We start from the raw sequence: 15,481 nt of genomic DNA, 5'->3' as shown, positions 1-15,481 counted from the left end.
GGAGGAAGGCACGATCATCACCCCATTTTAGAGGCAGAAACAGGGAGTCTGAGAAGGGGAAAGCCTTGCTCCAGGCCCTGCCAGCCAGGGAGCCTGATTCCCAGGACTAGGAGAGCCTGGTGCACCCATACTGAATGCTGGCTAGGGGTTTCCATGCGGCCCGTCCCTCCTGGAGTGTGTGAAATCACTTATTCATTCACCATCAAAGTCAGCACCTACCATGGGTGGACGTAAATGATGCCCAGGGCTGAGGGACACAGTAGGCCTTCAGCAAATTGATGCCCAACCCCCCGCCCCCAACTCCCTAACTTCCCTTCAGGGAGGCCGGCTACAATTTGGCGATTGTTAGAGAACTTTTTTTTTTTTTTTTTTTTGGGGAGAGGAAAGCTGCAAGTCATTAAGGGCTGCTCCCGGCCTGCGGGTCACCATTTCCTGTTTAGAAGAAAGAATCATCTCTCCTTTGGAACATGACGCTCCCCCACCCCCGGCCTGACTCTGGGGCTCTGGGACGCCTGCAAGGCCCGCTCGGCTCCCCGCAGGAAACTGGCACCTTCAGCACCTTTTGTGCTCAAAAAGGACACTCATTTTCTCCTGGCCCCAGGAGGGCCCCAGAGGTGAGGTCAGCATGACAGCCAGCCGGGAGTGAATTATCTCAGCCCAGGACGCAAGCTGACCGTCTTCCCGTCCTGTCCTAGAGCAGGAAGCAGAATGACCCCTACCCTTTGGCCTGGCTTCTCACCCTCCCGGCTCCAGCCAGCCAATTTCCTTGCATCAAAGGCCATTTGGTACCCAGCGGCCAGACAGAGGTGTGGGTCTGACAGGGAGGCCGGAGCAGGATCCAGAGCCCTTGGCAACAGGAAAGACGTCCTCTGTCCCTTTCTTGCTCACTGCGTTCCACCCTCTCATCTGGGAGAAACAGCCACTCCCTCCCCAAAGACCTGCAGTCCTGGGGAAAGCCCCACAGCCTGCCCCACTGATAAGACCCAGGGAGCCAGCTTCTCAGCCCCTGGGCCTGGTCAGCTTCAAAACAGAACAAGAGAGCGAGCGAGGGCCACAGTGTAGCACCTAAGCAACCCGCATACACACCCCTCCTGCTCACTGATCCACAAGTGTTTCCCAACCTCCACATCAGACGGGACATCGGGCTCCAGAGAAAACCCATTCGCACAAACAAGGTCCCTGACAAACCCAGAAGTCCAAAGCCACGTGGTAGTTAGGAGGCCAAGATTTAAGGCTGCGTCGGAAGTATCTGGGGTCCACAAATCCCTGCCTCCTCTTCCCTTCCTAAAGGTCCTTTAAAATAGACACTCCACTATAAAACTAAGCAGACTTTTTTATATATAAATTAACCGCTTTATTGAATATCAATAAACCGTACATATAACTATACAAAATGCTTCCTTAGTACAAAATGTTGCTTGCAATATAAATACCAGTGTACCTTTAAAAATGTAAACATCTTCCTCCTGGGCCCACCTGTCGGGCCCCGAAAATAGTTCCGGGAGATACATTGGTGGGGACGAAACGCCCCACTCGGGCCCCCGACAAGTGAAGGCAATTACTCACAGTCCCTTTTGAGATGTTGTTAAATTGCCCGTGAAACAGGTGCCACCATGACAAACAGGAGGCTGAAATAGCTGCCCCGGCCCTGGGGCATCCTGGGGTCTAGACACTGTCCTGGTGTCAGTGACCACCCCCGCGGGCCCTGTGGGTGCACCTGGGGGTGGACGATTGCATAGTCAGTCACACCTCCTGGAGGGGTGGCCTGAGGGTTCCTGGGGGGGAGGCTGGGGTCCCCTGAGTTGAGGGGTAGTTTCTTATCAGTCTGCCGGCTTTTGTCCTGGAGCTCAAAGCAGCTGTATCCAAACAGCTTTGGATACACAAACCCACACAGAAAGGCCAACTCCGGAATGCTTGGGAGCGGCGACTGCCAGGAGGGGTCTCTGCTGCCGGCCACCCTCCCATCAGCCGTCCACAGAAAGGCCTCTCTCAGAGCCCAGTGAGACACCCAGAGCGGACAACTGGGAACTGGTCCTCAGAGTCCTTTGTGGCCCAACACAGCCAGAAGGCGGAGCTCAGAGGGGGATTCTGTGGCAGTGAGAAGGATGCAGGGTAACTTCCTTCTGGAGCTGGGGGAGGCCGCAGTTGGGGGAGGGCCTTGAGAGTCAGAAGGAGCCTTGAAGAGTCAGCGGGGGCCCCCTGAGCAGCCCGACTCTTGGTGCTTGTGGAGCAGGGACATTCGGGAGAAGGTTCTGGAGCACGTCTTGCACTGGTACTTCTTGACATCCGAGTGGGTCTGGAGATGGGCCCGCAGGTTGGAGCGGTCAGCAAAGGCACGGCTGCAGTGGGAGCAGGAGAAGGGCTTCTCGCCTGGGAATAGAAGTCAGGAGGGAGCTGAGTGAGACTTAGTCACTTGGGTGAAGAGCTGAAGTTTACTGAAACACCACTCCCCAACTCCCAGCCTTTAGAACCCAGCTCACACCAACCTTGAAGGACTCCCATAACCCAGGAAAGCCAGGCCATATAGTGTCCAAAGGCCTAGATTTGACAGGGAACCCTACTGTTTCCCACTGTGTGGCCTTGGGCAAGTCATCTGGCTTCTCTGAACCTCCACTTGCTCATCTGTAAAATGGAGCTATTCATCTCCCACTCACAGGGGTTGGTAATTGAGAGAAGGTAGAATAAAATGCTCTTCCTGCTATGCCGGTAATGATGGCAACTGTGTCTGCTGAACACTTACTTGTGCTGGGGACAGTGATAAGCAGCTTACGCTCATCTCATTTAATCCCACCTTTGTCCTCAGTTTAGAGATGGCGAAAGTGAGGCACAGGGCAGCTGAGTAGCATATGCAAGGTCACCCAGCAAGAGCCAAGCAGCACCCTTGATTTTAACTAATACAAACTGCCTCTCAGTAAAGGGGGCTGTAGGACGCCTTCCTTATAACACCCCGGAGTTACCTGCCCTGGGGACAAAGCTCAAGAGCCAGGCTTAAAGCCCAACCCCAACCGCCAGCAGGTTAGGCCCTTCCTTTACCAAACTTCCCAGTCAATGCTGACCACACTCAGGGTAGTTTCAAGTCTATCTGTCCCCTAATCAGACTGAGTCCCATAAGGCAGGATCCTCCCCCACCTCGTATCCATTCCAAGCCTCCAATCCAAGGCCCTGGGACCCCCAAGAGGCTACAGAAACCTTTTACCTTGTGACATTTAAAACTGCTCCCCACCTGCGGCCCTCATGACACCTGCCTGGTCAGGCTGATTGGGAAAGAGTCTTGCACAAGGGGCTGGATATACAGTAAGAGCTCAATAAGTGCTTGTACAACAATAAGTCTTTTTGGATTTTTTAGGCCTCAGAGGAGCCTGACCCCTCAATCACCACCAGAATACACCATTCACTAACTTCATAATTTGTGCCCCAACCCATGTCCCAGTTAAAAGAATACAGCTCACATTTCAAAAACATCAAACGCCGTGTTGTGTTCCTTTCCTGGGGGTGAAGCTTTTCCCAAATAGTTATAATAGTAATTCATTAAACAAATATGAATCAAGCTTTTACGGCATGCCAGGCACTAGTCTATCATACTGAATATTCTTCTCCAAAAAATACATCCTCCTAGCCTCTCACTCCCAGCCTTTTATGCCCATAGGCCATGGCCCACCTGTTAAATCCCAGGGCTGGAATTAAGAGATGGGAATGAATGAATTCCTGTAGACTACTAGGTGCCTGGGGCACTGAGCACGGGAGGGCGGGGTCCAGAAGTCAGATGCCTGAGGCTGACTGTGGAACCACGTTCAGGGGCTCAGCCTCCTGGGGCAGATATACAAGGAAACAGGCCACCAGCAGAGCAGCGGGGACCTAGCCAGAGGACCTGGGAAGGGATGCCTGAGTAACTTGCTCTGCCATTGTTGAACTGCCTCTGCATACCAGGCCTAAAGGGTTTGATGACTGCATTTGACAAGGTCCAAAGTGAAGTCCTTCCTCCTTCATACACTCTCCCTTGTGAGCTCAGGGCCTACAGTACACAGATCTGGAAAAGGGGACGGAGTCCTGTATTCCCCACTTCCTCTCACCGCCTTAGCCAGGTGAAGGAGCCCTGGCTCCAGCCTATGAGCTGTCACTTGGGAAAATGACTTCCTTCTCTGTGCCACCTGTAAGATGAGGGTTCTGATGGCATCTCCCTCCTAGGGCTGTTGGTGACACAGGTTAAGGAAGCCCTAAGCTTGGCGCCTCCCACACAGCAAGTGCTCAATGAACGTTATCTGGATGTTAGGTCTGGTTAGCCCATCAGACACAAACCTGAACAAAGGGGCAGGCCTGATGGGATGTGATGGGTGGAGGTTTCTGTGGCCGTGGGGCTGCCCAGATTCCCCCCACCCCACCCTTTATGGTGCTCCTGGCGAGTGTGAAATCGGCACCAGGCCGGCGGGGACAAAGGCTGCCGAGGGGGGCACTGTACATGCGATACTCCCTGGATTAAAGGGGCCTGACACACTGTGGGCCAGCAGCTGCGGCCCGAACAGGTGCTGGGCACCGCTGCCCCGTGCACCTGCTCCACCCCCCAGCCCCCACCCCCTGGGCCCACCATTAAGGCACACAATGGGAGTCAATGAGGATGGCGATGGTGCATTTCAACAGGCTTTTTGTGTCTGAGCCATGCCTTTACATTAAAATAATGTCCGAAAGGGAGGGGAGAGAAGCTGGGGGGCCCAGGGGACCTTCCAAATAGACTCCTCCCAAATAGAGCCCCCATCAGCTGGGCAGGCACCCAGGACAGAGGTCAGGCAGTTGGACCTTAACATGTTAAAATCAGGGCTATTTGTGCACCAAATAAGACACGGGTAATAACAGTCTGCAAGCTATGGAGGATGCCTGGGTCCCTCAGTAGGAGTAATAATGATGCCAGTAGTGCCTGCAAAATGCCAAGCTTCACAAACCACTCTACTGACCGTCACAGCTCGAGGTCAGCCACTGGGTCAGGAAATGCCAGAAGTGAGTCTCCAGCCTGGCCAGCCTGACCCTAAAACCAACAATCATGACCCTTGAACCTTCTCCCTCAACAGTCACTCTCCAAAGAGCAGCCCAAGCAGGGTGGCGTCCACCATTCTCGTTATGAAAAGGTGGAGTGGTTACCTTTTCCCCACTACCAGAAAGTTAAAGGATAAAAGAAGCTCCATTTCACAATTTTCTACACATTTAGTATTAGGTTTTTGAAACATCAGGACATAATTGTGTTTTCTGCCAGCAAAAGTCTTCCTGGGTTTGCATGATAGGATTAAGTTTATCTACTCCGCTGTGGGGGTGGGGTGGGGAGAGCAGATCTCAGAACCATCATGATAATAATTATAAAGTGATTAAAGGGCCACTGAATCTAGATAGCCCCCTGTAAAATGCTATCACAACCCCACTCTACATGATTATGTTATCATAATCAGAGAGGCTCAGAGAGGTTAACTCACTTACTCAAAGACACATTTGTTCTGGTAGCAGAACGAATACCAACTATTGTTTTTGTGCGTACTTATCATGTACCAAGCACTGTCCCAGCTGCTTTCTGTCCGCTTTCCTTCATTTAACTCCACACAAAAACCCCACAAGGTGTTGTTCTGCTCATTTTACACAAGAGGATACTGAGGCTCAGAGAGGTGAACCATCAGCCCAAGGTTTGTGGGAGATCCCAAAGCAGGATTCGGAGCCAGGTGGGGAGTCTGACTACATCCTGTCTGGCTAGGGTGGGGGTGGGCTGGGGGAGGGTGGAGCAGGGTGGGCCCCTTCACACCTGGTCCCAACAGCAAGGTGTTGGTTACACCTTTCCCATATCCAGCTCCAACCCATTTGGCTGAGGAACTGAGCCTGCTGAGGGACTTGTAAAGTTATCTACTCAGCCCATCTGCTTAGCTGATGAATGAACGAATGTTTCTACCATCTCAGCGAGCCAGGCCCCTGAACTGTTGTGCTAGGAGTCAGGAGACCGGGGGCCTGTTTTCACAGTCTGAAAATAACAGCAAACCCAGTCTCACAGGAGCTGGTAGAAAAAGCAGCAGGACAGTGAGAGGGGCAGCCAGCCCACGGGGGTACTCACCAGTGTGGGTCCGGACATGGCCCTGCAGCAGCCAGGGCCTGGAGAAGGCCTTCCCACAGGTGCCACAGACACAGGGCAGAGTGTGGCTTCTAATGTGCATCTTGAGGGCACCCAGGCTGATGTACTCCTTGTTGCAGTATTTGCAGTTGAAGGCCTTGCGAGACTGGGGGTCCTTGGCCACAGACAGCCCAGTCAGCTGCTTGGGCAACTGGCCCAGGCCTGGGAAGGCAGTGTAACCCTCGGCCTCCAGGGAAGAGGCTGAGGTGGAAGAGAAGGACGAAGGAGCCGGTGAGGGTGGGCTGGGGGGCTGGGAGCCTTTCCCACTGTCCTCGTCAGACAGGGAGGTCAGCTCGACAGCCTTGGGGATCTCCTGGGACAGAAGAGAGGCCCAGCCAATTGGCTGGGCTTGGGGTGCCAGGAGAGAGTCCCAGATGAGCGTGGGCAGTGAGGCTGTGGGATTGAGGACCTCGGGAGGCGGGATGGCTGCCAGCAGGTGGGCCTGGTCATACGGCTGCTGGAAGGTAAACTCTAGCGGAGACAGAGAAAAGGAGAAGATCACGCATTAAATCATTCAGTCAGTTAGCAAATCTTAGCCTGATGTGGGCTCGGAGCTGAGTGGGGCCGGCACTCAGTGTTTCTTAGATGAATAAAAGAATCATGACTAGGATACACAGGTTCCTGCCCTGGCAGAGCCCCCTCCTCACCCAAGTCACCTGATTCTTCCACCTCAACCTCCAGATCTTATAGGAGGGATCCCCCTTCCCCAGCTCCAACTCAAAGGGGTCACTGCCAGGTCCCCTTCCTCCTGAGTTACTGAAGTCGCCAGCCTGACGCAAGACCCCCAGTACCCTGGCCCTAATCTCCCCAACTGCCGAAGCACCACCCCTGTCCCAGTTCCCCGTCTCATAGTCTCATACACATCTCTTCTCCCAACCCCTCCCTCAAATCCTCTGGACTCCGGACTCTTTCCAGCCCCTGGCGGTCGTCCAGACACAAGCCTCCTCCTCTCACTTCTATACTCTCGGGGCTCCTCCGCCTCTCGGAGGCCAAGAAGTCCCCTCAGTCCAAGACCACTGCCCTCTAAAAGCCCTCCCCCAACCTCCCAGATCCACCTGCCCCGGACTATTCACCCCTCTCCACATTTCCCTAAGCCATATCCTTTGACTCGACTCTGGCCCGTCGATTTTGTCCTCAAGTCCCCCTCTCCTCAAGTTTCCCTCACGCAGCCCCCTCGCCTGCCTCCCGCAAACTCCCCCAGAGTCCGGCACCCCGTCCACTCACCTGGAGAAGAGTCGTGTAGCTCGCTGTAGTTGGGTCTCCGGCGAGAACAGGCGGACTTCCTGACGAGGAAAGAGCGCGGCATGTTGGCTGGAGCAGCAGGGGGTCGCCGGGTCGTGCTGGAATGGAAAGGCCCTCCAAACCCGAGGCCGTGCAGCTGCGCTATGAGTGGAGCCGGGAAGCCAGCTCGCTTAAATAATTCCAGTCTCCAGTAGGGCGGGGCCTATCGAGGCCGCGCCCCTTTGTCACCTCCGATCCAATCGAGGCGCACCTTCCCTGGAGGCCACGCCCCAAGCAGGTGCGCCGGGGGCTGGCGGGGCTCGCGCCGCGTGGCGCTGGAAGCCGGGCGGGGCCGCTCCGATGCCGGGTCTCTGGCGCTGCAGGGATCGCCCCGCGGCGAGCTGCCGGAGGCGGGGCACAGGGAACCCCGAGCTAGGCAGGACCCCCCTCAGGACCCGAGCGCCCGCCAGCTCAGCGAGGCATGGTCTCCCGCCTCTGGCGCCCCCTGGCGCCGCGCGCCGCGGGTCTGGGCACCTGAGGTTCCGAAACCTCCTCCGCCTCGGGTTTGAGAAGGGGACGGAAATTTTCTCCGCCCGGAGGGTGCCTTGTAAAGAGAGTGGGACTGACAAAGAACAATACACAGTTCGGGGGAGGGAGCGAGGCAATGGACACCTTTACGTGGCTGCTGGTCCAGGGCCACAGCCTTTTTGCAAAGCAATTTGGCATCGTCTGGAAAAGTGCATTCGTTCCCTAAATTAGCAGATGTTTACTGAGTGCCCACTAACATGCCAGGCACTGTTCTCGGAGCTGGGGATACAGCCCTGAACAAAACACTCGGGTTTCTACCCAAGGATAGCTCACTGGAGGAGACAAGAAGTAAACAGACAATTAGAATGCAAAGGGAAGTGTGCTTTGATGGGGGAAAAAGACTGGGCACTGTGACAGTCAAGAGGCGGGTCACTTGACAGGGGGTCGGGGGCAACTTCCCAAAGGAAGTGAATTAATACCGAGGGGAAAGGCCTGAGGTAAGAATCAGTAACTATTTCAGAGCCATTGAGAGCAGCTCCTAGGGATGGGGGTGGGGTGGGCAGGGCCGAGGGGTCAGATTTGCTGGGCCTCCAGGGCCTGGAGGAGTTTGGACTTTGCCTCAAGGGCACTGGGGAGCCAAGGAAGAATTTTCAGCTGAGGAGAAACCTGTTTAGAGCTCAGTTGAGAAAGATTACTCTGGGCAGGTGAGAGAAAGGAGTAGGGAAGGGTGAGGCTGAGGTGGTCTCCTCGCTTGTCTGGAGTCATCAATCCTGTGTCTAAATGTCCTAATGCTGGGCTCCATGGGAGGCATGGACTGATCCAATGTGGGGAGGGTACAGGGGAGGGACAGCTGTACCCTCATCCCCACCCAAGCTCTCTTTGAGGGCCATGCCAGGCTTGGGGTGGGGGTGGGGAACAGAACTAAATCCACAGATTTGGCCCAATTTGTTTCCACCTGTGAAGCAAGGACTATGAAAACCTGTTTTAAGTCCCTCCACTCACCACCTAGAATGAGGGCAGGGAAAGTCATCTGTTTGGGTCGTTAGGTGCTGGGGATAACAACTGTGAACAAAACAATCATCCTTACCCTGTTCTAACTGGTGAGTGGAGAGTGATGTGGGGGAGACAGGTCATATGCAATCATTAAAAAGTATATACTCCCTCCTACATCCATTTAGTTCAAATCATGATTTTCCACAGGCATCCAGAGGGAGGAGTTAAGGCTGTGTCCCTCTTCTCAAAACCTCCCATGTTCCTATCACCATGGCTCCCTGTCCTGCTGATCTGACCTCTGCTGATCTTGTCTTAAGCCACTCTTCCCCCTCCCCCTGCCTAATGATTCCCCCCTTCTTTCTGTTCCTCCACATCCCAGCCCTTGCCCACCACAGGGCCTTGGCACCTGCCATTCATCCTCCCTGCCCCCTAAATCTCTCTTCCTCCATGTCTTCACCTGGTTGGCTCCTTTCCAGTCTTTAACTTTGCCAACTGCTCAGCCTCATTAGTAATGAGAGAAACACAAATCAAAACTACAGTAAGATATCATTTCACATTCATCAGAAAGATAAAAAGTTAAAAGCTGGTCAATATCAAGTCTTGAGGATGTGAGGGCAGCAGGACTTTTGTTCCATACTGGTGAGAATGTCATAGCTACAAACCACTTTGGAAAAGTTCGGCATCAGCTAATAACAGGTGACTCTCCTCCTGGCAATTCTATTCTATTCTGGTCAACTGCGTCCCGGAGATTCTCAGCCCTGCCGCAGATTAGATTCCCTCAGGAAACACCTTAGCCTGGGCCCCACCCCCACAGAGGTCCTGATTTGATTAGTCTGGGTGGGACCCTATGGTATTAGCATTTTTAAAAAGTCCCCAGGTGATTCTAGTGAGCAGCCAAAGTTGAGAACTGCTGCCCAGACCTAATCCCAGAAGAAATGAGAATATTCATTGCACTTTTGTTCCTAACAGAAAAAAAAAAGAAGAAGAAAAGAAAACCAAAACAACAACAACAAACTGGAAACAACCTGAATGTTTATCAACAGAAGAATGAATTAATAAACTGTGATACCAACATATAATGGAATACTATAAAGCAATAAAACAAACTACAACTCCATGCAACAACAGGGTTCAATCTCAAAAACAATGTTAAGCAAAAAGAACCAACTCAAACAAATGCATACAGTTAGATTTACGTAAGATTCAAAAGCAGGCAAACTATTGTCTATTTATTGTCTGGGAATTTATATGGAGGTGGTAAAACTATAAAGAAAAGCAAGGAAATGTTTAATGCAAAATTCTGGAGAGTAGTTAGCTGGGGGAGGAGGGGCTTCTAGAGATCTTGGTAATGTTCTATTTCTTTATTATTAGTCTTGAAACTGTAAGTAGACAATTTAAACACTTTTGGTAAGAATGACATATTGTAACACAAGTCACCTCCTCAAGGGAAACTTCCTGATGTTGCTGAAGTAGACCCTACCCACCCACAACATCACTTTTTATTCCATTACCCAATTCAATTTTTTTCCAAACACTTAGCAGAGGCTCAGTCAAGCACTTGGTGAGTGACTGATTACTGGCTCTTCCTTCTCCTGGGTCACCCAGGGCGAGTTACCCAGCCTCTCTGGGCCTCATTTTCCTCAGCTATAAAGGGTGGCTGTCCTGTCTCCTGGAGATGCTGGGATGGTAGAGTCCAAACACCATTGCCTGGGCCTCCGGCGTTCCATTTCCCTTGGGTTGGCCCGGCACCTGTGCCCTGGAGGACGTGTAAGGTGGGGGAGGGGCCCTTCTCAGATCTGGGCAGTATCTTCCCTTCTGATTGAATTGTCCTGGCGGTTTCTCATCCTGGCTCGCCCTCACGTCCCTCCCTCCAGGAGGCGGCGGAGACAGCGAGCTGGGAGGGGGCTTTGGGCGAGGCCCCTGGGCCTGAGCCAGCTCCCGGAGGTGCAGTCCAGGCCGTCTTGCAGGTGAAGGCGAGACGACACTTTTGATGCTGTGGTGTCAGGTCCTCCCGGAAATGGACGGGCTCTGCAGCTGAGAGGCAGCGGACCTGCCCAGCCAGACCCTCCCTCCCTGCCCTACACCCCACGCCCCACGCCCCGGGGCGCGGCCCTGCGGCGCCCTCTGCTGGCTGTCGCGCGGGGCTAGCTACACACGCCTTTAATGCGGACGAAAACTCGTACTGCGGCCGTGGAAAGAGGTTTAGGAGTATCTAATGTGGCCAGAAAAGGCCTCTGAGAGGAAGATAAATTTGAATAAAGGTCTGCATTTTCCACGGGTGTCCATCTCCCACTCCAAGTAAAAACAATAACTAAAAATATGATTTATAACCCAATCAACCACAAAACGAAAGCCTCCCTCTATCCCATATCTCCATTTCCCTCTCCAAAGGCAACTATTTTTACCAGTGTCTTGTATGACTGTCCAGAGGTGGTCTTTATAGAGACAAGGAGATAGATACATATGTGTATGTTAATATGTACACCCCTTCTTTACATAACACAAATGGGAGCCTACCTGCTAGCCTACTTGCTTTTTCCTCCCAAGTAACCCTACTGCGTGTCTTGAAACTTGTTCCATATCGTTACATGTAGCTCCCTTCATCTGTTGTGGGACTGCAGACCTTTTCATTGTATGGATTATACCATAAACACATAATTTATCTAGCAAGGGGACTTATGATAGACATTTAAGTTAGAGTACGATTTTTTGTTGCTACAAACAAGTTGGTAATTTCAGTGTATGTCTTGAACATACATCCTTGCACTCCAGGTCAAAGGTATGTTATTTAAAATGTTAATGTATTTAAAATATTGATATATTTGTCCAAATGTCCTCTAACAAGGTTAAACTAAATTATACTTTCACCAGCAGGGAGGTGATGGTCCCTTCTCAAAATCTGGTGGAGGCAGGGTATTGTCAAACTTTTATCTTTTCCCATCTGATAAGGGAAAGTGAGATCTAGTCACAATTTGCATTTACATGAGCTGGGTGGAGCATTTTTTTACGTACTCCAAAGTCATTTCTTCTCTGTGTTCTGAACTATTCCAGTGTGTCTGTCCTTTGGTCACTGAGTTGATGAACTTCCTAATTGCTAAAACTTCCTTGTATATTAGGCTAACTGGCCCCTATAGATTAGATCATTAATTGGTGAGTGGATCAATCAGACTCAGGGAGTTAATCTCGACTGGGAAGAAGACATTGTCTATAGAGGGTTCAATGGATCAAGGCTCAACCTCCACCCTTATCCTTCATTTAAAAAACAAAACCTCAAGTGTCTCCCACTTGCCTGAACACAGTGTTTCAGCCTTGGGCTGACCCAGAAGGCCCTCTGTGAAGGAATCAAAGTCATCATCCCAGGATATGAATGGCTTTCAAGTTTCTGGGTCCAAGCCCATTGGGTGTGGCCCAGAGTTGGGCCTCAAGAAAAGATGGCTTTTTGTTCCCATTGGCTGAACACCTGCTGTGTGCCAGGCTCTGTGAAGAGGTGCCCCTCTAGCATCCCAAAGTGGTACTTCACACTCCTACACTGGAGCCAAGGCCACATGGGGACCAGTTAATTCATTACAGTGCAGTCAGATTAGCCACCTGTCAAAAAGGAGAAAGCTCTATATGTAATGGATGTGGAACATATCGACATTAAGCGGTAAAAAGCAAGGTGCCGAACACCATACACAATGTGACACCGTTAGCATATCAAGAGGCAGAAATATACAGGTATTTCTGAGAGACACAGAAACCACCTTTGGAGGGAGACACTAGAAGCTGCTCACGGGGGATTGTCCCTGAGGAGAGAATCTGGGTGGCAGTGGGGCAGGAGTTGGAGGGAGGTTCCTTACCACATGGCCTTTCCTATGTCTTGAATTTTTTTTAATCATTTGCAAGTATTAACCTCATTAATTTTTAATTGGGTAGCAGAGGCTGTCCATCATAGAGGACTTATTAAATATATAACTGTCCAATCAACAGACGATTTTGCAGCTGTTGAAATGTCAAATCCCGTCTGTGTGCATATAAACCTTCCACTGCCCCCATTTCTCTCATAGGAAAAAGCAAACTATTCATGATGCCAGGAGGTTCTGCAGGGTCAGGGACCCTTGTGGGCCCCTCTGAGCTCACCTCCCTCACAAGGCCCTAGCCACAATGGACCACACCAGGCATGCTCTGGCCTCAGCCACTCTGTACGTGATGTTCCCTTTCTGTGTAGTATCTTCCCCCTAGGCGGCCACCAGGCTCATCCCCTCACCTCAGGGAAGCCTGCTCTGGCACCACTTCATCCCCCACCACCACCACCCTCTCACATTCCTTATCTTCCCTCCTTCTTTGACATCTCTCCCCAGTATTCAACACATATCTGGCAGAGCGTGTATTTTACTTATTTTGCTGTTCGCCCTTCAGACCGGAGGTTGGCAAACTATAGCCCCCAGGCCAAAGCCAACCTGGGTTTGTTTTTGTTTGGCCCTTGAGCTAACACAGCTTTTACAGATGAACATTTGCAACCCATTTGAGAAAAGGGGGCTCTACCTGGGCAGGAAATATCTGTCTAGTTCACTGCTGTGACCTAAGCCAGGTTTATAGACCCTAGTTTATAGTAGGTGTTCAGTATATATTAGTTGAATGGATGAATGAACTGATATACCTTTAAGTGAAAAAAATTCATGTGAACAGAGTATCTCATAGGCCACCTTGTGTGCAGACGTTAATAAATAATATCCGCCACGGGGGCCCAAACTGTGAAGTCAGCCCCAAGAATCTGGTCACTTCCGGGAAGAGAAGCAGACAGAGGTGGGAAGGAGACTTCTTTTTCTCCAAAACTTTTTTTTTTGGAAGGGTATGAATGTTTTATCTCAGATGCATGTGTCACCAATTCAAATAAAATACTTTTTCATGAAAAAAAAACCCGACCACAAAACCCAGGCAAATATTGACAGCCGCTGAGACATGGTTTCTTTGTCTATTGAATGGGAGTAGTAAGTCGGGTGATCAAGCATTCTGGTTTGCCCAGGACTGAGGGAGTTCTGGGACAATCCCAGACAACCAGGGTGAGGTGATTATCCTGGTTAAAGGCAATTGGCCAAGGTCTTGAGGGTGGTGGGTGGACGTGCGTGGGATGAGTGGGGTCCTGGTGCTAGACCTCTCCACAACTGCAGGGCTGACATGCGCACCTGGAGGTCCACTGATGGTCCAGGCCTGACACAGGTCCTTGGGATCTCGCTAAGGTGCAGAATGCATCTTGCCCAGCGGATCTCCATGCACTTGCCACAGGGGCTCATATCCATTATCTTCCAGACTATCTCCCACTAATTTGCCTTGGCAGACTCACCCCTCGGACCAGACTGATACGGGCCCTGTTATCTCCACCTTCCTGGCAGAAGACTGAATCTGCTTCCAGGAAAAGCCCCAGGGCCTCCCCTCTCCCCACCTGCATCCCTGGACCACTGAGTGTGGGAGATATGGCCAAGAAGGGGAAAGTGAGAACAAACCATTTCCTTAAGTGAAAGTTGGCTTAGTTTCAGACTCAAAATAAAATCCAAACCCTGCTCTTGGCCCACAAGACACTACATAACCCGGGGCTCACCTCCTCTACTCTTCGCCTTGTTCACCTTCTCCAGCCTTGCTGGCCTTCCTGCTTCCTCTTCACAACAGGTTCTTTTCCAGAGCAGGGCCTCTGCCTTTGCTGTTCCCTCTGCCCAGAACACCCTTCCCCAGGTCTTCCTAGAGCTGTTCTCAGTTCAAACATCACCTCAGACATGCTAATGTTATATCCCTTTCCTGTTGCTGCCATATTGGCCCACTGACTCCCAAAGCAAGCCCTGAGTGGTAGGCAAGATTATTAGCCCCATTTTACAGATAGGGAAACTGAGGCTCAGAGACGTGACATGCTAACATGCCCAAGTCACAGCGAGCAATGTAATGTTCCTGGCCAAGTGGGTTAGGATATTATAATAAACAAGTCAGACACAAAAAGCCCCTACAACCGAGGAGTTCACAGGTGAGGGAGGACGAGTGTTAGCAGGCAATTTGCCAGCTCCAAGGGACCTGGTGAGTCAGAGGCATGAGACCCAGACTGACTCTGGGCTGAGGTCACAAGGATGGGCAGAAGAGGGGGAAGTGAGAAGACATTCCAGGCAGCAGTGACCACTAACCACCATGATTATGAACTGAAAGTTCTGGATGGCAGAGGCTCCAGGACCCAGAGAGTCCCAGGCCCCTCAGAGTTTTTGAGATTGCCAGTCTTTTTAAAAATTATAAATCTTCAAATGGAGTTTAGAAAATTGTGGGTTTTTTAAAAAAATTTTTTATATAATACATTAACACTTGAAGGGGAAAAAAACACAAATTACTGCAGAGCCCAAAGCTGGGGTCCTGCCTAGCCCTACCACCAGGTGGTGTGACCCTGGAAATCCTTCCTTTCCACAACTACTACCCAGGTCAGGAGCTAGAACCTGGACAGGCCACCTCAGAAAGCCCTCCTTGCACGCACGTGTACACACACACACACACATATACACACTCTATCTTGACTTCACCTTGCTGTTCTCATTGGTCTTGGAGATAGTGTCACCAGATAAAATATAGATATCCAATTAAACTAGAATTTCA

At 51.3% G+C, this 15,481-nt stretch overlaps 1 protein-coding gene across 1 annotated transcript; it reads right to left on the bottom strand.

Moving 5' to 3' along the window:
• Window positions 1-1,330: 1,330 nt before the first annotated feature.
• Window positions 1,331-7,533, bottom strand: SNAI1 (snail family transcriptional repressor 1). Its single transcript, XM_006206661.4, has 3 exons — window positions 7,361-7,533; window positions 6,080-6,607; window positions 1,331-2,370 (listed from the first exon to the last, which is right to left on the bottom strand). The coding sequence occupies exons 1-3, from the start codon at window positions 7,440-7,442 to the stop codon at window positions 2,186-2,188; spliced, it is 795 nt and encodes a 264-aa protein (XP_006206723.1). The 5' UTR covers window positions 7,443-7,533; the 3' UTR covers window positions 1,331-2,185.
• Window positions 7,534-15,481: the final 7,948 nt, after the last annotated feature.

This window comes from Vicugna pacos, chromosome 19, assembly GCF_048564905.1.
Source record: "Vicugna pacos chromosome 19, VicPac4, whole genome shotgun sequence".
Taxonomy (NCBI): domain Eukaryota; kingdom Metazoa; phylum Chordata; class Mammalia; order Artiodactyla; family Camelidae; genus Vicugna; species Vicugna pacos.
Note: the sequence above shows the minus strand (reverse complement) of the source record. Positions and strands in the feature narration are given on the sequence as shown.

Excerpts from the sequence above, each read along its gene's own strand:
- SNAI1 (XM_006206661.4), bottom strand. The coding sequence starts at position 7,442 with ATGCCGCGCTCTTTCCTCGTCAGGAAGTCCGCCTGTTCTCGCCGGAGA. Across the intron at positions 6,608-7,360 it reads GCTACACGACTCTTCTCCAG|AGTTTACCTTCCAGCAGCCG; the intron begins GTGAGTGGACGG and ends TGTCTCCGCTAG. Across the intron at positions 2,371-6,079 it reads CCATGTCCGGACCCACACTG|GCGAGAAGCCCTTCTCCTGC; the intron begins GTGAGTACCCCC and ends TTCTATTCCCAG.